Source organism: Ovis canadensis, chromosome 2, assembly GCF_042477335.2.
Source record: "Ovis canadensis isolate MfBH-ARS-UI-01 breed Bighorn chromosome 2, ARS-UI_OviCan_v2, whole genome shotgun sequence".
Classification (NCBI taxonomy): domain Eukaryota; kingdom Metazoa; phylum Chordata; class Mammalia; order Artiodactyla; family Bovidae; genus Ovis; species Ovis canadensis.
In genome coordinates this window covers 68,303,073-68,328,202 of record NC_091246.1, presented here as the reverse complement: position 1 = coordinate 68,328,202, position 25,130 = coordinate 68,303,073, and the positions used below count along the sequence as shown (strand labels likewise).

The 25,130-nt window shown below is 40.7% G+C and overlaps 1 protein-coding gene across 5 annotated transcripts in view; it reads left to right on the top strand.

Moving 5' to 3' along the window:
* PIP5K1B (phosphatidylinositol-4-phosphate 5-kinase type 1 beta) overlaps nucleotides 1-25,130 on the top strand; it is a 354,808-nt gene that overhangs the window by 162,295 nt on the left and 167,383 nt on the right. For all 5 annotated transcript variants that reach the window (XM_069576379.1, XM_069576380.1, XM_069576377.1 and 2 more), the window contains 2 exons: nucleotides 8,632-8,762; nucleotides 23,283-23,400. In XM_069576379.1, coding sequence (XP_069432480.1) covers nucleotides 8,632-8,762; nucleotides 23,283-23,400 — 249 coding nt within the window. The remainder of the gene's footprint in view (nucleotides 1-8,631; nucleotides 8,763-23,282; nucleotides 23,401-25,130) is intronic.

The following is a 25,130-nucleotide window of genomic DNA, read 5'->3' as shown; positions in this document are numbered from 1 at the left end:
CAAGTTCTCTTTATTTCCCTCCAAAATATATACAAATTCAGCTCTTCTTTCTGTCTTCTTGTTCATCACCCTACTCTTAAGACATCCACATCTCAATGTGAACCATGACACATGTATGTGTGCTAAGTTGTTTCAATCGTATCCAACTCTTCATGACCCCTCCCAGGCTTTTCTGTCCATGGGATTCTCCAGGCAAGAATACTGGAGTGGGTTGTCATGCCCTCCTCCAGGGGATCTTCCCGACCCAGCAATCAAACCCATGAACCGTGACACTTGCCTCCTAATCACTTTTCCTCATATATTCTCTCTAGTCTGTCCTCCACATGGCAGCCGGGGTGAAGTTTTTCAGCTTAGACGATAACTCTTTCCTTATGGAAATACATCAGATCCTTAGAAGGATCAATGAGGCTCAGCGCTAGATTCAGCTCATCTTTGCAGCCTCCAATTCTGATGCTCTCTCTGATGCTGATCTTAATTCATCTACAGTGATTTGCTTTCAGTTTCTTGAACTGCTGTTTCTGTATGCCTGGAAATTGATTCCCTTGACCTCCTAATGTGACTTTCAATTCCTTGAGGGCAAGCACCCAGGCCAGGTCATTTCTGTATCCCCAGTTTGTAGATGAGTGCCTGGCACGTGATGGGCATACAGCCAGTGTCTGTTGATATGAACTGCCAGCTGGCTCTCACCTTTCATGTCTCAGACTGTGTATGCTTCCTGTTAGACCTTTCCTAGCTCTCCCCCATTCTAAAGTGAATCTCCTCACTTTCGGCCTGATCACATCACCCTGGTATTTGTATCACTGCCTATTATGAATGCATATCTTTAATATCTCTTTCACTCACTAACCTAGAAACTCTCATGAGAGCAAGAACAGGACCTTTTTTTTTTTTTATATGCTTTCCCCAACATCTAGCACAGTGCTTAGGTCACAGAAAATTCTCAGATATTTGAGAATGAAGATCTAAATGAATGAATAGCATGTGACTGAATGGAGTTCTAAGGGGAGCTCTTCTCTTTACCTATGCACTACTGGAAAAAATTCTGAAGTCTATCTTGAAATAGAGGGTAGAATATAGAATCATGGGTCCCCAAAAGACAGCCATGCCCTAATCCCTAGAGCCTGTGATATGTTACTTTATATGGCAAAGGAGACTTGATTGGCAAAGGGTGTGATTAAGCTAAAGATCTTGTTGGGGAAATGATCTTGAACTATCCAGATGGGCCCAATGCAATCACAGAGGTTCTTGTAAGAGAGAGGCTAGAGAGTCAGAATCAGAGGAGGAGATGTGAGACAAAAGCAGAGGGGAGACAGAGAGAGATTAAGAGAGATTTGAAGATGCTGCTGTTATGAAGATGGACGAGGGGACCACAAGGCAAGGAAGAAGGGACACAGCCCTCCCAACAACTTGATTTTAGGACTTCTGATCTCCTAAACTGTGAGATAACACATTGTGTTGTTGGAAGACATGAAGTTTGTGGTCATTTATACAGCAGCAGTAGAAAACCAAATCAAGGAGGAACTGGAGAAACGGGTTGAGGAACCCATAGCAAGAGGTGGTCCCATCTCCTTTCAGAAGACATTCCGCTTGCCTGTCCACAAACTATCCCATTTCCACAGTCAGTAGTTGTGGCACATGGGCTTAGTTGCCCTACAGTATGTGGAATCTTAGTTCCCTAACCAGGGATTGAACTCATGTCCCCTGCATTGCAAGGTGGATTCTTAACCACCGGAAAGTCCCTAGAATCTTTTATATGTTAGGATGCAGGACTCAGTGTGAGGCTGGGAAGGAGGTTTCCGTGTCAAGCTAAGATATTTGGAGTTAATCCTGTGGTAAGGATACTACACACCTGTTAGTTTTCAAGCAAGGTGGTGACAAGATTAGATCTGTACTTAAAAATAAAATTACTCTGAGTTAGTTAGGGACTTTGGGAAGGTCATGTACACACTGCTATATTTAAAACGGATAACCAGCAAGGACCTACTGTATAGTACAGGGAACTCTGCTCAATGTTATGTGGCAACTTGGATGGGAGAGGGGTTTAGGGGACTTCCCTGATGGCTTCCATGGTAAAGAGTCTGCCTGCAATGGGGGAGACCCAGGTTCATTTCCTGGGTTGGGAAGATCCCCTGGAGAAGGAAATGGCAATCCACTCCAGCACTTTTGCCTGGAAAATCCCATGGACAGAGGAGCCTGATAGGCTACAGTCTATGGGGTCGCAAAGAGTCGGACACGACTGGGCGACTTCACTTTTTTATGGCTGAGTCCCTTCACTGTTTACCTGAAACTATTACAACATTGTTAAATGGCTATACCCCAATACAACACAAAATAAAAAGTTTGAACTTTGGGAGAGAAAAAATCACTCTGGCATCATGTATGTTGTCTATAATCCTATAATTAGGCCATCAGATCACCTGAGGTAGGGAGAAATGTTGTTGACTTGAGATGTTTTAGTACTTGCTTTTAAAACCAGTGATATTAGATTGCATATTAAGTGATCTAATTTCATAGACAATATGCTGTAGAAAGCAGTTTCCTGTAACCAATGTAAAATCATTAAAATCTTACTGTTGTCAGATCATTGCTCCCCTAATAGCAGGTTTACATGGACATTTAGTCTCATTGATAGTAATCATCATTATTGTCTCTTTGTTCAAGTACTTCTCAGCTTCAGTCAGATCCATCTCCTGCACAGAGAATGGAGGCCAGTAAAGCAGTACATACTGGTAGGACACTGAACTGGTGGTGCCTTGTAGACCAGAGTATCACGCGTGGCATTATCACATATTTGGCCAAAGGATTTAGGTCAAGTTAATCTCCCAGAGTCAAAGTTTCTTTATAAAATGGGCATTAAAATCCCACCTACCTACATAACAATTGTGACAATCAAATGCAGTCATTAGAAGGTAGTGAAAACCATAGCATATTATCTAAATGCAAGCTGACATTAATTTTCCTTTTAGTATTACCATCATCCCTGAACAAATTTGGGTAGTAAAGAGCCATAAATGGTAATAGATGCGATTTGCTTTTGTGGTATTAGCTTATTCTTTCTCCAAATATCACATGCTTTAGAGGTGTTTGTAATATCCATACAATATGTTGCCTCTACTTAGCCCTTGAAAAGTCCTGAATTGAATGTAGACTCTGTTTGGCTGTATTCTGAAATCTGAACCTATGTGCTAGTAGGAAAGAATCCACCTGCCAGTGCAGGGGTTGCAAGGGATGTGAGTTCGATCCCTGTGTTGGGAAGATCCCCTGGAGGAGGAAATGGCACCCCATTCCACTATTCTTGCTTGGAGAATCCCATGGACAGAGGAGCCTGGTGGTCTACAGTCTATGAGGCTGCAAAGAGTCAGATACCACCGAGCACAGAGGGGAAATGGTTATGTATCAATGTGTTTAGAGCATATGCAAAGCCACACAGAAAACTGGAAGGACCATGTGTGTGTGTGTGTGTTTGAAGCTGCTAACTCATCGAGTTTACAAGGAAAGAACTGCTGGTTCTAGAAGAAGAGAAACCTGCAGTACACAGAGCAGGTTCTTGGTCATCATGATTTACTGGTCTGCTAATCAGAAACTCTCCCATTAGCATTTCTAAATGTTTTTGTAACTTTAAAACACATCTTGCTCAAGAGTGACTGTGTCAGAAAAGACTATGGTTTCTCCCATCTTGGTCCCTGTGCCTAAGGTCCAATAGGAAAATGTCAGGTGGTGCGGCCTTTACTGCTGGTGACTTAGAAAACCACATGCCACAGTGCAATCAGACATATCCATGAAATAGTCAAGATGCTTTTTAATTATACCCAGTGCATCTATGCTAAAGCATTTAATTTTACAGAGATGCAGAGGAAGAAACCCTGAGGTAGCCAGAGGTAGCCATCCTCCCTTGGCAGCAAAATATCTCCTTTTGTTTGTACCTCCCCGTGTTATTAGTAGTGACTTTAACAGAGATGTTCATACCGGTTTACCAGGTGGTTTACAGGTTTCTTTTAGGCTCACCCATGACTGAGTATGATTAGTAGCAAATAAAATATTTTATCCCTATTTCATCAAAAGGCATGGCTCCCACACAGCTGCTTCCTTGCTGAGGTCAAACAGCCAGGCTTAAAAGAGAGCTTCTGACTTTGATTCTAGACTCATTTTGGAAAAAAAAAAGAGACAGGGAAGCGGCATGGGCTTTGCAGGCAGACTCTGCCATGTGCTAACAATGTGAGAGAGGCGGTCATATAACCTTGCTGAGCTTTAAATGCCCACCTGTAAAATGGGTGTGATTCTCCCTCTCTTTGGTGTCCTTGAAAAGGTTAAATGAGGTTAGAGATTCTGATGTTAGAGGCAGCAGAGTGCTTGTTTATAACCTGGATCTGGACTGTGGAGCCAAACTTGCCAGGTACAAGTCCCAGCTCCACCTCTTTGCTAGCCACGTGACCTCGTGTAAGTAACTAAACATACTTGAGTCAGTAAAATGAAGATAATAATAGTACCTACCTCACAGGGTTATTGTGAGGATAGAAGAGTTAATATAACCGAAAGCACTTAGAATAGTGATTGCCTCATAGAGTATTTTCAGTAAACGCTCTTAAAGTATATGCCATAATTATGATTGATTGTGATTATTATTATTGTTATCCATATGTCAAGTCCCTGGCACAAACAGTTGATTAAAAAGTTCACTTTTATTAAGATTTCTCTTATTTCTGTCTTCAGAACACTTGAATGTCAAGGAGTATGAAAAGAAAGTAATAGTATTATTATAAGTCTTTTTTTTTTTTTTAAATTTAAACAGACGTCAATGAGCTCCTTTCCAAAATCTTATTCCTTCAGGAACTCAAAATTCAATCTTATACCATAGGAAAAAAAAGTTTCTTGATGCTCCTTAGAACAAGAGCATATTTTTGAGCCTCACTGCAGACTTTCCTAGTCAAACTCTGGAGATGCAATCCATAAGTCACTTTGGTTCTTATTTTTCAGTGCTTGCTGACATTTTTTTTTAAGATTTGTTCTTTAGAGCAGTTGTAGGTTAACAGACAAATTGAGAGGAAGATACAGAAATTTCCCGTCACCCCCTGTACCCACACATGCACAGCCTGCCCATTGTCAACATCCCCCACCAGAGTGGTTCACTGTTACAAATGATGAACCTACATGGACACATCATAATCACCCAAAGTCCACAGTTTATATTCCGGCTCACTCTTGATGGAGTACCTTCTATGGGTTTAGACAAATTCATAATTGTGTATTTATCATAAAAGTGGACTTCCCAGGTGGCTCAGTGGTAAAGAATCTGCCTGACAATGCAGGAGACTCAAGGGATGTGGGTTTGAGAAGAGCTCTTCTGGGTCAGGAAGAGCCCCTGGAGAAGGAAATGGCGACCCACTCCAGTGTTCTTGCCTGGAGAATCTCAGGGACGGGGGAGCCTGGTGGGCTACAGTCCACGGGGTCGCACAGAGACACGAAGGAGCATGCACGACACACCATCAGAGAGGACTTGTGCAGGGTGTTTTCCCTGCCCTGGAAACCCTCCCTGCTCTGCCTCCCTCCTCAACCCCCTGGCAAGCGCTGACCTTCTTGCAGTCTCCATAGCTGTGCTTTTGGTCTGTTTCAACAAATGACCCAGTGACTCTCAGACTTTCTAAAGTTGGCAAATACCAGATATAGACAGCTGCAACTTTGACCACCTTCTGTTGCTGGGGATGGGATAAGACTGCTGCTGCTGAGTCGCTTCAGTCATGTCCAACTCTGTGCGACCCCATAGCCGGCAGCCCACCAGGCTCCCCCATCCCTGGGATTCTCCAGGCAAGAACACTGGAGTGGGGTGCCATTTCCTTCTCCAGTGCATGAAAGTGAAAAGTTAACGTGAAGATGCTCAGTCGTGTCCGACTCTTAGCGACCCCATGGACCGCAGCCTACCAGGCTCCTCTGTCCATGGGATTTTCCAGGCAAGAGTACTGGAGTGGGGTGCCATTGCCTTCTCTGGGATAAGACAGAAGGGTGGTTAACAAGGAATTGGGCATTCCATGTTTCACATGTGTTCCAGTCCAAGAAGCACACTAAATGACTGAATTAAGCAGAAATACAGATATTTCTGGAAGCAGAGTCAGGTGTGTGGTAAAGGGGAGGAAAAATAGTTTGAGAGTGTGTGCGTCTGTTGATAGATCTGGAATAGAAAGTTTCAGACTGTAGGTGTCTTCTGGAAAATGCTGATGTCACGTCCTGTCCCATTTTGCCCTGTGTGATGGATAGGAGAAGAGAAACCTTTTGAATTTTTATGTGAGGTTTAAATGAGAAAAATTCATTTCAGCCTTCAGAAGTCAGAGCTATCGGTACAAAAGGTCACTGATGCCAACTGGTGGCATTGCTGAGCTCGCAGTGGGAAGATTAAAATAGCAGCTTTTTGTTTTTGAAGCACTAGTTGCACTATTTGGGCTTGACTCTCAGTCTTTTGCCATCTTGCTGCTCTGGGATCGTGAGTAAAAAGGCATATGTAAAGAAGAAAAGCCCCAGGATGTTTCTCTTAACTGCACAGAAGGGGATAGATATTATAGCTGTCCTCACACTAAGGCTGATGTAATATTTGCAGTGAAATAAGCAGGGCGATTGAATGATGATTCCATGGGATAGTGAGGGTTACTGATTGTATAGTGGGAGTGACTGAGCCGTATGAATGATCGTGACCATTTCAGGCCCAGTCAGCAAATATTTCCTGGGGACCCAGCCCTGCGCAAGGTGTGGTTTGCTTGGGGCTCACCCTTCAGTGACAGGATTACAGAGCTTAGGGAGAGGAACACCAGGCTTGGAGGTAGGGGGGTTGGTTGTAAGATAATGGTTTGGTGCCACGTGTACTGTGTTTGTGATGATAAAAGTGTCCAAGTAGGTTCTGAGAGTCATATGCATGGAGCCAGGATTTGAAACCATTAGGAATGGATTGATCATCTGCATAACTAAGGAAATTTGAGAATCAAGGATCCAACTTTTAGGGACACAGCAATTATAGCAAACAAAATATGAGAATTTAGTGAAGAAATGAGAGACCATCAGAAAAGGTAGACATGGACACAGGACTGTGTTCTAGCATAGAAATCGAGAGGATACATTTTTCAAGAAGAGAGATATTTTTTGATGTTAAAAGCATTAAGAAAACTTTTTGAAAAAGCAGCATCTGGGAAGATGGAGATGGGTCTTGGACTTACTAAGTGAAAATGTTATCTCAAAAAGAATATTTTTTTATTAAGCAGGTGATCTTTATTACATTCATTTTAAGGCATGGTTTCTCAGCCTCAGCACTAATGTTTGGGGCTTGATAATTTGTTGTTATGAGAAGCTGTCCTGTGCATTGTAGGATGTTGTAACAGCATTCCTGACCTCTACCCACTAGATGCCAGTAGCTCTACCACCACTGGTTGCTGCTGCTGCTGCTGCTAAGTCGCTTCAGTCGTGTCCGACTCTGTGTGACCCTATAGATGGCAGCCCACTAGGCTCCTCTGTCCCTGGGATTCTCCAGGCAAGAATACTGGAATGGGTTGCCATTTCCTTCTCCAATGCACGAAAGTGAAAATTGAAAGTGAAGTCGCTCAGTCGTGCCCGACTCCCAGCGACCCCATGGACTGCAGCCCACCAGGCTTCTCAATCCATGGGATCCTCCAGGCAAGAGCACTGGAGTAGGTTGCCATTGCCTTCTATAACAACTAAAAAATGTCTCCAATGTCAGATGCCCCTGGCTGAGAACCAGTGATTTAAGTATTTATGTAGTTCCCACTGTCTGAGTGAGAGTGATAATCGCTCTGTTGTGTCAGACTCTATGCAATCAATAGGCTGTAACCTGCCAGGCTCTTCTGTCCCAGAGGGTACTATATTAAACATTGCAAGGAGTGAAAAAGCATGCCACACTTGCACCATTAAGAAGAATGTACTCTGATTTTCCTAAATTAAGTTATTCTATTTCTCCTATTATGTTACATAATAGGTTAAAACTTGTTTATATATATATGCACACGTGTACGCACACACAAATATATATGTCATTCCTCCAAGTTAACATTATGTCAGTTTAACTGTGGAATAATATTAGAGAAGCAGTAAATTTGAAATATTGAGGTTCCAAAACTGTGTTTTATTATAGATCAGTGAAGGAAATTTTGATTATGGACCCTTGTAAGCAATTTTCAAATTAAATTTTATGTATTCCAAAGGCTGAAATTATTTTTTACTCTCTCATTTCTTCAGAAGCCAAAATACTCTTCCTGGTCCATAGGTATGTTATAGAACTTCTGATTTTTAAAAAATGTGACTGTGCCAATTATCCTTTGGTGGAAATTACAATGCTATATATTGAAAGTTTCTCAGTTCTTAATAAAAGAAAGATGGAGATTTTGGACGGTAATTTGACCCTAGGAACATTTATAGGAAAGATAACCACCAAAATGATTTCATGGAAGGAAGGGTCCTTGATGTTTGGAAAGGATTCTCCATCAAAAGAAGCATCCTGTCATCTTTCTAAACCTAGCTTTCTTGTTGCTTAGGAACAAGAGAAGAAATCTAACCTCACTCTCCTGTTTTTGCTACTTGTGATATTGAACAAGGTCCCGACTATCGAGGCTAACGCTGAAATCCTTGTTTTCCCTGCAGACTGCATCATCTGCCATCAAGGGTGCTATTCAGCTGGGAATAGGATACACAGTGGGTAATCTCACCTCCAAGCCAGACCGAGATGTTCTCATGCAAGATTTTTATGTGGTGGAAAGTGTGTTCCTGCCCAGGTAAGAACATTGTTTATTGTGATGATTTCCATGCTGAGGAACCTTTCTTGTGACATCCCCATATTGAAGACTTTTCTACCAGTGCATGTGTGCATTATGTACTGATGGTCATGTTGGACCTTTGTGTGCCCAAAAGTAATCCAAGTAATTATTACTTTTGGTTGCATTAAATGGCTTGCATTTTTTTTTTAACATGGCTTGCATTTTTATAGCAGATGGTAAATAGAGTTTGTCCTATGGGTCAGCTGTAATTAATTAGTTGTAATAATGCCTGAAAGACCGTATGGAGAAAGACTTTGAAATTCAGTGGGAAGGAGTACAGTAATCAGAGTGATGTCTGCATAGCTTTAGAAAAAGAGGGCACCTGAGACACAGCAGATGGTGCCAAGTTTTTGCTGTAGCCCTAATTTAAGAAATGAGTTGGGGAACCCGTAGTTGGTTCTGCTATCTGAATATTCTCATGTGTTTCCTCTTTTAACTCTCCTCCAGAAAACTTAAGGGAGTTCCCCTATTTTGACAGCATATTTGAAAAGACACCCAAGTTACCCATACATGTCACCTCTAACTTTATCATGTGCATGCTAACATGCCAAGTCACTTCAGTTGTGTCTGATTCTTTGTGAATTTACAGACTATAGCCCACCAGGCTCCTCTGTGCATAGGATTTCCCAGGCAAGAATACTGGAGTAGGTGGCTATGCCCTCCTCCAAGGGATTTTCCCGACCAAGGGAACAAACTCACACCTCTTAATGTCTCCTGTGTTGGCAGTTGAGTTTCTTTTTTTTTTTTTAACCACTAGTGCCACCTGGGAAGCCCCATACTGGGGGGGATAAATCAATTAAATAAATCTGAGATGGATGATAGTGATGGTTGCACAACAGTGTGAATGGACGTAATGCCACATGAGTATATGTTTAAAAATGTGTAAGATGGCAAATTTATATTATGCATGCTATACCAAAATAAAACAAATAATTTAAAGGTCTAATGCTCAGTTAATATAAGAAGAGAAGTACTCACTATTAAACTGGAAATGTCACTACCACTGACGGGACTTTTCAAAGAAAGAAAATAGATACTCAACTTAGGGGTTTGGAAGCAATTATATTGTCTTTGTGGCTATAAGGATTGACTTGTCATTTATTTTAAAGTAAATGTTTCTCTCTAAAATAAGCCAATTTTATTATCAATTATTGCTAGGCTTGAGTGAGAATGATTGGGTGACACTTTTCCTCTCCATGTTTTCATTGTCTTTAAAAATCTTCAGGGAAATGGTACTTAAATTTATTTCTCTGTCCAGGCATCAACTTCCTAGAAATAAAACCTTTAGATGAGTGTGTCCATGTAGTCACAACAGAGCACATAAATAATAAGAAAGTCGGCTAGAAACCTAGACAGCCTCATTCTTTTAAAATGTATCATCTCAGCATTATTTTTTAAATTGGAGTATAATTGCTTTACCAATGTTTTGTTACTTTCTACTGTACAGTAAAGTTTGTCAGCTATCTCTATATATACATCCCCTCCCACGCACCCACCGCCACCCTTCTGGGTCATCACAGAGCGCTGAGCTGAGCGTCCTGTGCTCTGCAGTGGGTTCCCGCTAGCTAGCTGTTTCACACGTGCTGGTGTATACATGTCAATCCCGGTTTCCCAATCCGTCCCCCCTTCCCTTCTCCCCGTGTCCGTGTGTCCGTTCTCTACATCTGCATCTCTATTCTTGCCCTGCAAATAGGTTCATCTTCATAGACACTTTTAGGTGGCTTCTCTGGTGGCTTAGACTGTCAAGAATCTGCCTGCAATGTGGACGATCCAGGTTCGATTCCTGGGTCAGGAAGATCTCCTGGAGAAGGAAATGGCTACCCACTCCAGTAGTCTTGCCTGGAGAATTCCATGGACAGAGGCTATAGGCCATGGGGTCGCAAAGAGTTGGACACAGCTGAGCAACTAACACTGCTTTCAGGCCCTTCTGAGTGTTTTGATTCCTTTTGTTCATGGACAGTTTATCATAAGCATACTGCATTTTTATGATTAAGACAAAATGAGATTTTTTTCTTCAGGAATAGAGAACCAAAGTTGTACCTACCTGGATTTTGCATCTTTGACCTTAACTCTGTATCCCAAGAAAGCAGCAGCAGCCACTGAATGACACGCATGTCTCTGGAGAAGGGAGCACCCAGCTAACTGATCCTATTGAGAAGAGTCCACTGTCACATTCAAATATATCATTCAGAGTTTATATAGCTTTTAAATGTCAATATGACATGAAACATTTGATTCAGACTAAAATTTAAGCAAATACTGTATTGTTTGTTTAAAGAACACACAGTACAAGGAACTCTATTTGGTGCTCTGTGGTAAACTAAACAGGACAGAAATCCAAAAAAGAAGGATTATGTATATATCTAATTCACTTTACTCTATAGCCACAACTGACACATCAGTGTAAAGCAACTGTTGTTGTTCAGTCAGTCAGTCGTGTCCGACTCTTTACAACCCCATGGACTGCAGCACACCAGGCTTCCCTGTCCTTCACCATCTCCCGGAGCTTGCTTAAACTCATGTCCATTGAGTCTCTGATGCCATCCAACCATCTTGTCCTCTGTCGTCCCCTTCTCCTCCTGCCTTCAATCTTTCCCAGCATCAGGGTCTTTTCCAATGAGTCAGCTCTTCACATCAGGTGGCCTAAATATTGGAGCTTCAGCTTCAGCATCAGTCCCTCCAATGAATATTCAGGACTGATTTCCTTTAGTATTGACTGGTTTAATCTCCTTGCAGTCCATGAGACTCAAGAGTCTTCTCCAACACCACAGTTCAAAAGCATCAATTCTTCGGTACTCAGTCCTCTTTATGGTCCAACTTGCACATTCATAGCTGACTACTGGAACAACCCTAGCTTTGATTATATGGACCTTTGTCAGCCAAGTAACGTCTCTGCTTTTTAATATTCTGCCTAGGTTTGTCATAGCTTTTCTTCCAAGGAGCAAGCGTCTTTTAATTTCATGGCTGCAGTCACCATCTGCAGTGATTTTGGAGCCCAAGAAAATAAAGTCTGTCACTGTTTCCATTGTTTCCCCATCTATTTGCCACTAAGTGATGGGACTGGATGCCATAATCTTTATTTTTGGGGCATTGAGTTTTAAGCCAGCTTTATTACTCTCCTCTTTCACCCTCATTAAGGGGCTCTTTAGTTCGTTTCTGTCATAAGGGCGATGTCATCTGTGTATCTGCGATTATTGATATTTCTCCCAGCAGTCTTGATTCCTACTTGTGCTTCATCCAGCCTGGCATGTCATATGATGTACTCTGCATATAAGTTAAATAAACAGGGTGACAATATACTGCCTTGATGTACTCCTTTCCCAATTTTGAACCAGTCCATTGTTCCATGTCCGGTTCTAACTGTTGCTTCTTGGGCTGCATACAGGCTTCTCAGGAGGCAGGCAAGGTGGTCTGGTATTCCCTATCTCTTGAAGAATTTTCCACAGTTTTTTGTAATCCACACAGTCAAAACCTTTAGCATAGTCAGAAGTAGATGTTTTTCTGGAGCAACTATATTCCAATAATAATTGGAAAGATAATTATTACTCCAATAATAATAATTTGAAAAGAACATATATGCTCCAGATGCATTTACATGAAAACAAGAAACTCACATGGGGGGGTCTTGCCTCAGTTTCCTCATCTGGGCTCAGTTTCTTCTTTGGTTTAGCAAAGGGATTGGTCCCAGTATTTCTCAACAAATGTGCTTTTGACTTTTTTTAGATGAGCTAATTCGTTGTGCAAGACTGAACATTTGTCATCCCCAGGCCATGCCAGTAATATCTCATTACTATAATGATCAAAACCCTTCCCACAAAGTGATGGATAAATTCAGTTTCTTGATTCTGGTGGTGGTTTCATAGGTATACACATACGTGAGAACTAACAAACTGTACATTTTATTGTATGTCAGTTACAACTTGGTAAAGGAGCCAAAATATGCTCCCTCCCTACCCATCCATATTTCTCTACCTGCCTAGGGGTGAGAGGCCCTTGTTGCAAGCAATTGAAACATTCTGAAGTCCCTGGTGGCTCTAAAATCCAATGCATTTATCTGGGTCATAGAACTAATTGCTTAGGGTGCCTTGAGATGTTTTAATTTACTACTGCTCTGAGACTGCAGAATCTGTTTCCCTTAGCAACGAAGTGCACTGTGTTATTTTTTATTTCTTTATTTTAAAGTGGCTTGAAGTTATTTTTAGATATTATGTATTTGCACCGCGGATTATTTCATTTTGTAGATGGAAAAGAGCCCTAGACCTGTGTACTCTGCATATAAGTTAAATAAACAGGGTGACAATATACTACCTTGATGTACTCCTTTCCCAATTTTGAACCAGTCCATTGTTCCATTGTGTAAGATTTTAAGGATGATATAAAATTCTTTTTAACTGTTTGGTTCCATGATCTTCCAAAATGACAAAATAGATGAGTAAGAGAACCATGACCATATCTTAATCTTTTGACCCCAGATTCTGTACCACCCAGAACTCAAGGCTGTAGATTTTTCATGTGTAAAGGGGAATAGGAAGATAGAGAATGTTTTATCATGTTTCTACCATGTAAACATGAACCAGAGGCAGCAACAGGAGGCAGAGTTTAAGTACCAACTATGAACTAAGTATAGTCTTATTAATAATATTTGTATGTTCTACAATATAATTGTTATTACTTTTCATCTTTACCATTAAGAAAAAACTATTTTATATATGAAGTAACTAAGGCCCTGAGGTATTCGATGTCTTAACCCAAAGTGATAAACCAGTAAATGGTATAGCCAGGATTTGAACTCAGCAGTGGCTGGGTCCACAGTTTTATTTCTCCCTATACTATGGTGATGAAACGCAGGAACGGTATTTCTTTTGAATTAAAAAAAGAACAAAACTTCTAGAATTATGAAACTATATCTATCTGGCCCCTTGACAGCCAGCTTGAATCCATCCCTCTGTTCCTCTGTAGGAGACACCATCACTGCCTTCTCTGGAATGGAAAATATGGTTTGAAAGCTGGCAATAAATATTCCATATTCAAGAATAATTATCTAATTGAAGAATTTGTTTAAAAAAAAGAAAGAAAGAAATCGCCTGTATTTTCATCTGCTCACTGGAGTTTAGCTTGATGTGAATATCATTACAGACTGCCCTTAGGTTTAATGGATTTTCTTCTTCAGGATTTATTTGAATCACCAAGTGAAAGTCACTCAGTCGTGTCCGACTCTTTGTGACCCTGTGGACTATACAGTCCATGGAATTTTCCAGGCCAGAATACTGGAGTGGGTAGCCTTTCCCTTATCCAGAGGATCTTCCCAACCCAGAGATTGAACCCAGGTCTCCCGCATTGCAGGCAGATTCTTTACCAGCTGAGCTGCCAGGGAAGCCCAAGAGTACTGGAGTGGGTAAGCCTATCCCTTCTCCAGGGGATCTTCCTGGCCCAGGAATCGAACTGGGGTCTCCTGCATTGCAGGCAGATTCTTTACCAACTGAGCTATGATATTATTCTAAATGACAACCAAACATGTATGTCAAAGATGCATATAAGCATTGCCAATATCAGTGGTACATTTAGGGTTTTGACAGACTAGCTAACCACCTGCATTTCAAGTTTCACTGACATAAACTCATCCAAGAATCCATGTGTACCATGGGTCAGCACACTACAGCTCATGAGAAAAAGCCGGCCCCATGCTTCTTTTTTTTTTTTTTTAATAAAGTTTAATCGTAACAGCCACGTCTATTCACTTACATATTGTTTAGGGTTCCTTTTCCACTACAACAGTAGAGTTGAGTAGTTGTAACAAAGACTCTAAAAGGTTTGCCAACCCTTGATCTATACCTGTTTTTTTCCATACAAGGTTTTATGTAGATGCGGATAGAATACAAAGCTACCGGAATATTCTTCTCAGGATTAAATGAGAGGTGTGACTGTTGCTGGTAAAGCTGATAATACAAGGTCCCTTCAAGTCAAAACTTTTCAAATATTTATTCAATATTTGTGTAGTGGGGATGTGGGAAAGATAATTTCCTATCAATAAGGATTATATACCTCTTCCTTTAATTCAAAAGTGAAACATTTGTTGCATGCACTGAATATTACATAACATTTTAACTTATTTGAAATTGTCTTGTAAACATAATTTTTCAGTGTGCTAATAACTTCTTTAGAAGTTTAGCATTTAGGTGATGAATGACGATATCACACTTTCCCAGTAAATGACGCCCTGGAATATGTTCTTTGGTTTTGGAATTTAAGCTGTCTTCAGCTACTCACTTTTTAGACTGGCTGTTAGCTTGTTCGCCTCAAAAGATGGTGCAGCCTTGTGTTCCAGAAGGCAGCTCAGGGGTACCTGTCATAGATGTGTTCAGCAGAAGGAGGCTGGCACCTTCAGGGAGTGTGTCTTTTGTTTCATTATGTTGGTTTTGTTTTTCCTTCAGGAGAATGGAAAAACGCTGTCACTGTCTGATTTGGCGAGAGAGAGAACCAATTTCTGTTACCTAGGTTAAATAGTTGTATGTGAAAACTAAGCAATCTCCACGTTGCCTGACTTGGCAGAGGCAATTAGTAATGCCTAATGCTGCTTCTGCATACCCTGCAGTACACAGGTTCACTTTGAAGACTGGGTACCACCACTAGTTTGTTACTGGACTGTGGTGTCACTGGTCCAATTGTATTACACCTAAGTTTTCTTTGTCTCAGTATCACCATCTGTATATAAGGATAAAGTCACTTATCCTGCCTCATGGGAGGTGTGATGGTTAAGTTGATGTGTCAACTTGACTGGCTAAGAGATGCCCAGATAGCTGATAAGACATTTTTTCTGGGTGTGTCTGTGAGGGTATTTCTAGAAGAAATTAGCATTTGAGTCAGTAGACTGAGTAAAACAAGATCACCTCACAGTTTGGGTGGGCATCACCCTGAATAGAACAAAAAGGTGGCAAAAGGGCTGATTCACTCCCTACTTGAGATGGGACATCTCCTGCTGATGCTGAAAGCTCAGCTTCTCGGTACACTGGGGGTGAATCACAACTTGGAGACAGAGTTTTGGGTGAAGTAGAAAAGGATAGCTTGATTGCTTTGCCAGGCAAAGGGGGACACAGTGGGCAAATGCCCTTAAACCATGTGTCCCCACTTGGGGAGGATAGTGAGAAGTTTTATAGTAGTTGTTCAAAGAGGGTGTGATCAGTCCGTGGACATTCTTCTGACGGGTTGGTGGTGAAGTAAGTGGGAGTCTGCCTTCAGGTCTAACTGGTCTGGGGTCTTCGTGCTTGTGGGCAGCATACCACGATTAATCATTAACTCCTTCCACCTGGAGGGGGCTTCAGTATCTGTAGAATAGCTCAAAGATATTTTTGTGTGTATCCACTGATGGGAAAACAGGACTTTGCCCCAAGGCTGCTCTTGACTGTTTCTCCCTGGCTTCACATCCCCTCCGTTCCCTAGTTAACTACTTGAATCTGCCCATTGGAACTCAGGGAAGGTCAGGGAGACTGAACGAAGGCTGTTTCTTATAATCAAAGAAATGGAAGACACAGAAAGGGCTTATATCCAGGAGCCCCACAGGCCCTGGACATTATCACTGCCCTGGAACATCAGTGTTGCTGATTCTTGGGCCTTCAGGCTTAGACTGGGACTTATACCATTGGCTTCCCTGACTCTCAGACCTTTGGGTTTGGATTGGAATTACACTACCAGCTTTCCTGGGCCACCAGCTCACATGTGGCAGATCGTTGGACTTCTTAGCCTCCATAACCACATGAGCTAACCCCTTATAATAAATCTGTCACCCAGGAGTTGCTGACCCACTCGTTTTGCCAAGAGGCCACTAACTAACAATTACAATTTAAAATCAAGGAAGCTCACCATATATAAAATGTTGCCTCTACATACATAAGATGTTGCCTCTAAAACATCAAAGCCCTGGGCCTCAGCTCCGAAACTGGACCTCTTAAGAGTCCTGGAGATACTAAATCAATTTCACCCCGTTGCTGAGCATCAGATCTCTCCACTCGGTGCCACTCAAAATAGTGCTTGGTTATCAGGCTCTGAAACCACACATGCAAAGTAGAGTGTTCATGGTACATACAAATGAGAACCCCTAAATGGCTAGTCAAATTCAGCCCACCTGATCCTGCAGCATGATTAGGGATGGGGGGAGCATGGGGGTGGGGAGATAATTGGGGTATTTGGGGAGCTTGTACTCTGAAACCTTCAACAGGATCCTGAAAAGGAAGACTAACCGAGGAACATCAAGTTGAAATTAAGGCCAGCCTAATTGCTGCTGACTGTTCCACTGCCTTGGTGTAGATCTAATCTCCTCCTCTTGTTTGTTCCTGACTAACTTAGGTCATTACTTTCCCTCCCTAGGCTCTGACTTCCTTATCTGCTAAATGGGAAATTCCAGATGCTGGCTACTGCTTCCTCAAGCTTCAGCATTGTAACCCTAAACATTTACTGCCATTGAGAAATAACATACTTTTGGACTGAAGACAAGCACTAATTAAGTTCAGTTAAACTGAACACTGAACCCACCTCCAAAGAGTAAATATCAAAATCCCAGAGCTGATCCATAATTAACTCTAACTGCTTCTTGATGAAATAAGGGAGAAAAGAACAAGATAGAGAAAGTACTATTTTTTATTTGAAGTTTCTTCCTCCTTTGGTGAGGTGAACAAACCCTTTCTTTAGTAACTTGATAAGGTAGAACTGTATGTTGGCTGACTTATTTAGGTTCTTGGCAAAATAAAATTGGAGATCCTATGTAGGCCTCAAGATTTTTTAAAGATTTTTTTCTTAATATATTAATTTTATTGAAATATAGTTGACTTACAATGTTTCAGGTGAACAACAAGATGATTCAGTTATACATATACACATATATTATTTTTGAAATTATTTTCCATTATAGGTCATTATAAATATTGACTATCGTTTCCTGTGCTATACAGTAAACCTTTGTTGCATGTTTCATATCTATTTTTTAAAATTAGAAACTAACTTTCTGTTCATACTAAGTCAGACAACTAAAAATATATGACATTTTGGTCTCCAGATTTTTATTGTTGAAATTTTACCAGCTCATGGGATCCAAACATCTCGAATCACTGCTGAAAACATCGTAGCTGAAATTTCCAAAGCCTCAATTTTATGCTGAGATAGGAAACTGGGGTCTTTTAAAAATGGGTTGAAGAGACCTAAGTCTTAAATTGTGAAGAAGTCTTCTCTTCGGCAGACTTCAATTTTGCTGAGTCTAGATGCCTGACCGGCTCCTGATGGCTGCCACCGGCTCAGGCCTGGAAAGCCCGCAGGGGTCTTTGGTGGAGCTCTCCCACTGGCCAGGGGACGAATGCTGATTGCAGTTGTGTTTGCTGCCTTGGCTCAGCATTTCCTGCATGTGCAGAGGAGTCTCTGTGCTGGACATCAGTGGACTAGCATGTACTGGTACTCCGTAGGTCCTGTAGGTACCCTGTAGGTCCTCCATAGGTCTGCTGGCTGATCCTCGCTGCACCTGCTGTGTGGTGTGGCTCTTGTGCCCTGTACCTCCTGACAACCTCCAGCTGGGGCCAACAGTCCAGTAATTTGCATTTCTTTCAGTAGAGCTTCATTCATGTCAGGTTGCTATTTGTTATTCACTGGAGCAGCTTACTAAGCAGAAGGGTTACTGAATCTTTCTGCTGTGTGGTACCCAGCGTGCAGAGCTTTGTTTTGGGCTTATGGCTTTTATCCCCAGCTTAAAAAAAATAATTAATGTTGTAAATGGTAATACATAGAAGGGTTAATACTCAGGGTGCTTTTAAAAGAAATACTGTGAATAGTGCCCCTTTCATTCCTGTCCCTTTTGTACCCAGTGTCTAGCTCTACTGACCCCTGTTACTAGGGATCTGTACATCCTTCAGGGGTTTTTCTATGCAGATACATACCAAAAATATAGTTTTTTGGTTTTGTATACAGGTGTTGGAATGCTGTACACAGTATTTTGTATCAACCTTCTTTCACTTAATTTGTCTCAGATCTTACCATGTCAGTGCATTTTGGTCTCTAAGTCACGTCCAACTCTTTGTGACCTCATGGACTGCAGCATGCCACCAGGCTCACCTGTCCTTCACTCTCAGAATTTGCTCAAATTCCTGTCCATTGAGTCTGTGATGCTATCTTACCATCTCATCCTCTGTTCCCTCCTCCTCCTGTCCTCAGTCTTTCCCAGCATCAGAGTCTTTTCCAGTGAATCTACTCTTCACATCAGATGGCCACAGTACTGGAGCTTCAGCTTTGGCATCAGTCCTTCCAATGACTATTCAGGGTTGCTTTAGTGTAGGATTGACTGATTTGATCTCCTTGCTGTCTGAGGGACTCTCAAGAGTCTTCTCCAACACCACAGTTTGAAAGCATCAATTCTTTGGTGCTCAGCCACCTTTATGGTCCAACTGTCACATCCATACATGGCTACTAGAAAAACCACAGCTTTGACTTTATGAACCTTTGTCCACAAAGTGACTTCTATGCTTTTTAATTAAGCTATCTAGGTTTGTCATAGCTTTCCTTTCAAGGAGTAAATGTCTTTTAATTTCATGGCTGCAGTCACTGTCTGCAGTGATTTTGGAGCCCAGGAAAATAAAATCTGTTACTGCTTCCATTTTTTCCCCATCTATTTGCCATGAAGTGATGGAACCAGATGCCACGATCTTAGTTTTTTGAATGTTGAGTTTTAAGCCAGCTTTTTAACTCTCCTCTTTCACCCTCATCAAGAGGCACTTTAGTTCCTCTTCACTTTCGGCCATTAGAGTGGTATTATCTGCATGACTGAGGTTACATAAGCTTCCTCATTCTTTTGTAATAATTGCATAATATTCCATTGTGTGACTGAACCTTAATTGACTGGTTCCCTTCTGAGAGACATCTAAGTTGCTTCAATCTTTCATCCTTATAAACAGTGCCACAATGAATAACCAGGTACACATATGTCATTTTATACGAACACTAGTTTAGCATATAGTAATGCATTTGCTAAATCAAGAGTTATATATATATACATTTGTAATTTTGACAGTTGTAAAAAATGTCCTCCAAAGAAAAAGTATCAATTTACTTTCCCACTAGTAGTGTCTCAGGGTGCTAGTCTCCCTTGAGCTATGGCAAAGTTTTAAATGTTTACTTATCTGAGAGAGAAAATGATCTCTTGGTGACAGTTAATTTGCATTTATTCTATGACAGATGAGGTTGAACATCTTTTCATATGTGTAAGTCATTTGTACTTCCATTTCTGTGAACCACCTGATTTTAACTTTGGCTATTTAAAAAAAATATTAATATATAACTTTTTTGGTCTTTGCTATATCTTAGAGCTCTTTATATTGGGAGGTTAGCTTTTTGTGAAATGAGTTGCACATGTTGGGGTAGCCAAAAAGTTCATTTGCGTTTTTCAGCGCAATGCTATGGAAAAACCCAAGTGGACTTTTTAGCTAACCCAGTATTTTCTCATTTTGTCACTTTTTCTTTTTCCTGATTTTTAAAATAAACAAACAAACAAAAAAAAACATTTAGCCACCTCATTCTTCATGTGACATGTTCAACTCTGGGCTATCTCTTGTTTCCATGAAACTTCAATTATCCAAACTCACTGAGGGCTCCACATGTGCTGGGGCATGGCCTTTCTTTCACATTTTCACCCACTCTGCCATGTCATTTCTAGAGGCTTGGTACTAGGTCTCAGCACAGCTTGTCAGTGGCAGAGATGGAATTTGAACACAAGTCTCCCTAACTACAGGGAGTTAGGAGCATCTCAGCTCCCACATAGGGGGTCCAGTGTGATTTGAGAGAATGCAAAATCTTAATATTTGTCAAAGGAAAGCAGAATTCATGAACTATAATCTACTAGGAGAAAAACAAATGAAAAGTGGTCTTGTATTATGATTCACTATTAGGGAACATTCCTCTCCATTCAGGCAAGTGGAGAAGTTCAAGATTGTATAACCTCAACAGTTAATTATTAATATCTGTTAATTATGCTGTGAAGAAATTACCACTTCCTGTAATGCCTCTGTTAAGTATATCCTTGTTCTCTGTTCATTGTCTCCATTATACAAATGTAATTTATTGATGACTCCATACAGGCAAGCCTCTATCATAGTTGATCCATACCTTTCTTTATATCTTAATGTGGCCCAAAGCTAGCTATTAATAGATTCAATTTATTTTTTTCATTTTTAGTGATGTAATGGCTTTTTATACCAGCCGTCAGGGGTCAGGGTGGATATGTAAAGAAATAAAGGTTCCCTTTCTTTAACTAGAGATGTTCTCTGTATGTGTGTGTGCACACATGTGTCTGCCTATCTCGTCTCCAGGGAAACCTAACACTATCCTTTTCACACCTTTTCTGAATGAAGCACAGTAGTCAGGGAGATGTGACTCCAAGGAAAGCTGTTGTAATTAGTGGTAGATTCAGGGAAAGGTGAACAACTCAAGAAGCTCTGAGTAAAATGATAGTGATATATACTGTATCCTCTCTGATAAAATATTGGGTCCCCAACTTCATGGGAATAAATCATTTAAAGAATAATTCCATGTAAATGGAACGAGTGTTTTATTTTACTCTTAAATGTTGAAGGTGATCTGTAATAGAATGAATTATTTTGAATGCATGAGATAGAAAGGAGATAAGAGAGTGGGAGAAAATAAAAAATTGGCAACACTCTTGGCCCACTGAAAGTAGCCTGCTTCAAATTATTATTACTTGCTTGCAACAGTGAGAAAAGATGTCAGAGGTCTCTATGAGCCTCTTTGCTCTTAATCTCTTATTTCTACACAGCCCATGTTTTCAAGTTATAATTATGTAAGTTCCAAAATCATTCCTTTTGGCGGTCCCATAAGACATATAACTGAGTGCATGTCTCATAAATCCCAAAATATGGGATGAGGAAATGTTTGGACACCATGCCTGGGTATCATACAAGCATTATGAATATTCAACTGTGCTTGCTTAGGGCAACAATAGCCATTTCAGTGAGCAGATATTCTGGTCATATGTGACTTCTTCTCCCAAGCAGCCTCCATTCCTGTGTCACTCCCGTCCTGTATGTGCCTTGCTGCTGCCTGAGTGCAGCCCTGGCCTTCCCAGAAAAGATTGGTTGTTATACGATGGCCCCTAACAACACAAGCCTACTACTTCTTTTGGAAGTCACCAAAAGAAACAGTCATCTGTAGCCATGCAGGGGGAAGACTGGCCACACGATATATTGAACAGGTCATTTCCTAAATAGTTTTTAAGGATGATTTTGGACTATGTAGTTTTTTTTTTCCTTTTATGTTGTCTTTAGAACCTAAGCTTCATCTAAGAATCAAGTTTACTGAGTTAGCATTATCTTAAACTCATTTTTTCATTCAAAAAATACTTATTGTCTACCATGTGTCAGGTACTGATGGAAAAAATCTGACAGACCTCAGCAAACTTAAATTGTAGTATATTCTAAGTACTTGTTGTATGCTGAAAGCCTTTTTATTTGCACAATGTATTTGTGTAATATCCATGAAAGACCGGCCTCAGTGTCACACCTAGAATGTGTTGAAAAAGGATTCTGAACCTCTAATTAAAAAAATTTTTTGCAATAAAAAATTAGGTAATGTCATGTGAAATATATTGCTGTATGTAGTCAAAGGATAAAATGGATGGTAAACATCATAAAAATAAAAATTCAGAGTAGTGGATGTCTCTAAGGAGAAGGATGAGTATATGATCCATAAAAAGTACTAAAGGCAATTGAACTACATGAATAATATTTTATTTCTTAACAGTTTAGGTGCATGAGTATTTGCTGATCTCCTTATACGTTATGCTTGTCATAGATTTTGTACAAAAATTTTCCAAGATGAACCCAGAAGAGGAAAAAAATCATGATATGTATGGGAATAGAAAATAGGTTTTAAAATCCCTAAATATTTAAGGTCTTTTCCCTGTAACTGTGGATATAAGAAAGAGTTTAGATTCAACACCCATCTATTTCCACTGTGTTGATTCTTTGTTGGTGAGACATTTTCTAAGTTATTTTATTTATTCCTAGTTTAAAATGTTTATGCAATATTCAAAATCCATGGCTAAAAAAATGCATTTTTGAAATTGCTCCAAACACTGGATCTTATACCTAAAGCATTACAGCAGTGGTTTCATTGGAGAGAATGGAGTGATTTTCCCAGAAAGGAGACACAGGGGGATGAAGAATTTTCAGGCTGACGACACATTGTGACTGGCAGGGGACGTGAGCTTGGAGTGGCCCTTGCTGCATTAGCAGCTGTTTTTCCCTGATGGCCATTGGCCTTTGTGACACTAGCTTAGAGAGACTCAGTATCAAGGGATGTTTTACTAGAGGGGAAATTGGTACAGGATTAATAGAGCTAGAATTTGAAGTCAAAATTGTCTTTGCTGATGTTCTTTCTCTCTCTCTCTCATTTTTGTTTGTTTGTTTGTTTGTTTTTTTAACATTTTAACTGCAGTGAAGGGAGCAATCTGACTCCAGCACATCACTACCCAGACTTCAGATTTAAGACGTATGCTCCACTAGCATTCCGATATTTCAGAGAACTTTTTGGTATCAAGCCTGATGATTACTTGGTAAGAACTTATCATTTTCCTTCCTTCTCCAGAAATGTGTGACGTCAACATTTGTCTCATGGCAATAGCAACAAGTGTCTCATAGCAACAGCAGCAAATGGCCTGGGTCTCTTACTTTACAAAACTCTAGAGCATAGCAAAAGGATCAAGTTTTATAACGATTATAAATTTAGCTTCAGGAAATGTGGTTTGACTCTAAGTTTTACCTGATAGCTATAGAATCTACTGCGGTAATTGATATTTAAATAAGTGGAATTCAGTTGCTACTTTAGATAATTCTTCTAAGAGATATGATTAGCTACAAATACTCCTGTGAGTTTTGCTGATCGGGTTCTCTTTGAAAGTCTTCCTATTTTAATTGCCTTATTTGTACCATTCATCTCAAACCTGCCACGGCCCATGGCCATGTTTACCTTGACCAACAATTTGAATATGATTTTAGAGAAGCTGGATAGTTTTGTCCTAAACAGCTCTTCATGTGGGCTCTTTCTGAAGGTATTTTTTATTTGGTATGAGGGCATGTTTTATCCTTAAGTCTGTCTTTTCTCCCTGTCTGCCTTTTGGCACACAGCCAGTACAAACACAGCAGGCTTTTTGTGAGAAAGTCTGATGTGACCTCAGAGTTTTACCTTATTCCTATTCAAGAAGCCAAGAAGTTTCTTTCTGTTTCAAGAGAAAAATGGTTTATCTTATAATTTGATCACTGTTAACACCCTGGGGCTCTTGAAAATTGGTTTTCAAGAAGCTTTAGGAAGGATACCATCAAGTATTTATTGTTCATTCCATTCTGAATGATCTTAGTAAGACTTGAGCCAGACCTGAGAATAATCCTTTGCAGAAGAAGTACAGCAACATGTGTTACTTAATAACAGAGAATATTTAAAGTCTGTTTTATAGTTTGAATATTGTACAAATGATTAAATTCAAAGCTGATTCTGTTCTGAGCTGATAAAACCCATGAATGACCCTCTCCCTCAGTTGAGCGCTAAGGAAAACTTCTTCCTGATGAATGAAAGAGTATACTGGTTGCTCAAGGAAGTAATAGTAAGTCTTCACAGAGCATGAGAACTGTGTAGAACTGTGGGCATCCTGCTGCCTTAAATGTGCACTCATACGACTCACATTTGGGTTTCCCTGGTAGCTCAGCTGGTAAAGAATCCACTTGCAATGAAGGAGACCCCAGTTCAATCCCTGGGTTGGGAGGATCTGCTGGAGAAGGGATAGGCTACCCACTCCAGTACTCTTGGGCTTTCCTGGTGGCTCAGTTGGTAAAGAATCTACCTGCAGTGTGGGAGACCTGGGCTCGATCTCTGGATTGGGAGGATCCCTGGAGAAGGGAACGGCTACCCACTCCAATGTTCTGGCCTGGAGAATTCCCTGAGCTGTATAGTCCATGGAGTCGCAAAGAGTCAGACACAACTGAGTGACTTTCACACACAACTCAACATCAAAAATAAATAAACAACCTGATTTAAAAATAAGCAGAGGCTGTGAATAGACATTTCCCCCCCCAAAAGGCATATAGATGGCCAACAGGTACATGGAAAGATGCTTAGTATCACTAGTAACAGAGGGATGCAAATCAAAACCACACAAGCTGTCACTTCACATCTGTCAGATGGCTGTGCCGCTCTCTGCTTCCCCACACCCCACACCTCTACCTCTCCACACCCCGCTGGTGGAGAGATTAGGTGCTTCACAGCAATGTCAACCCTGCCCTGTTAACCACA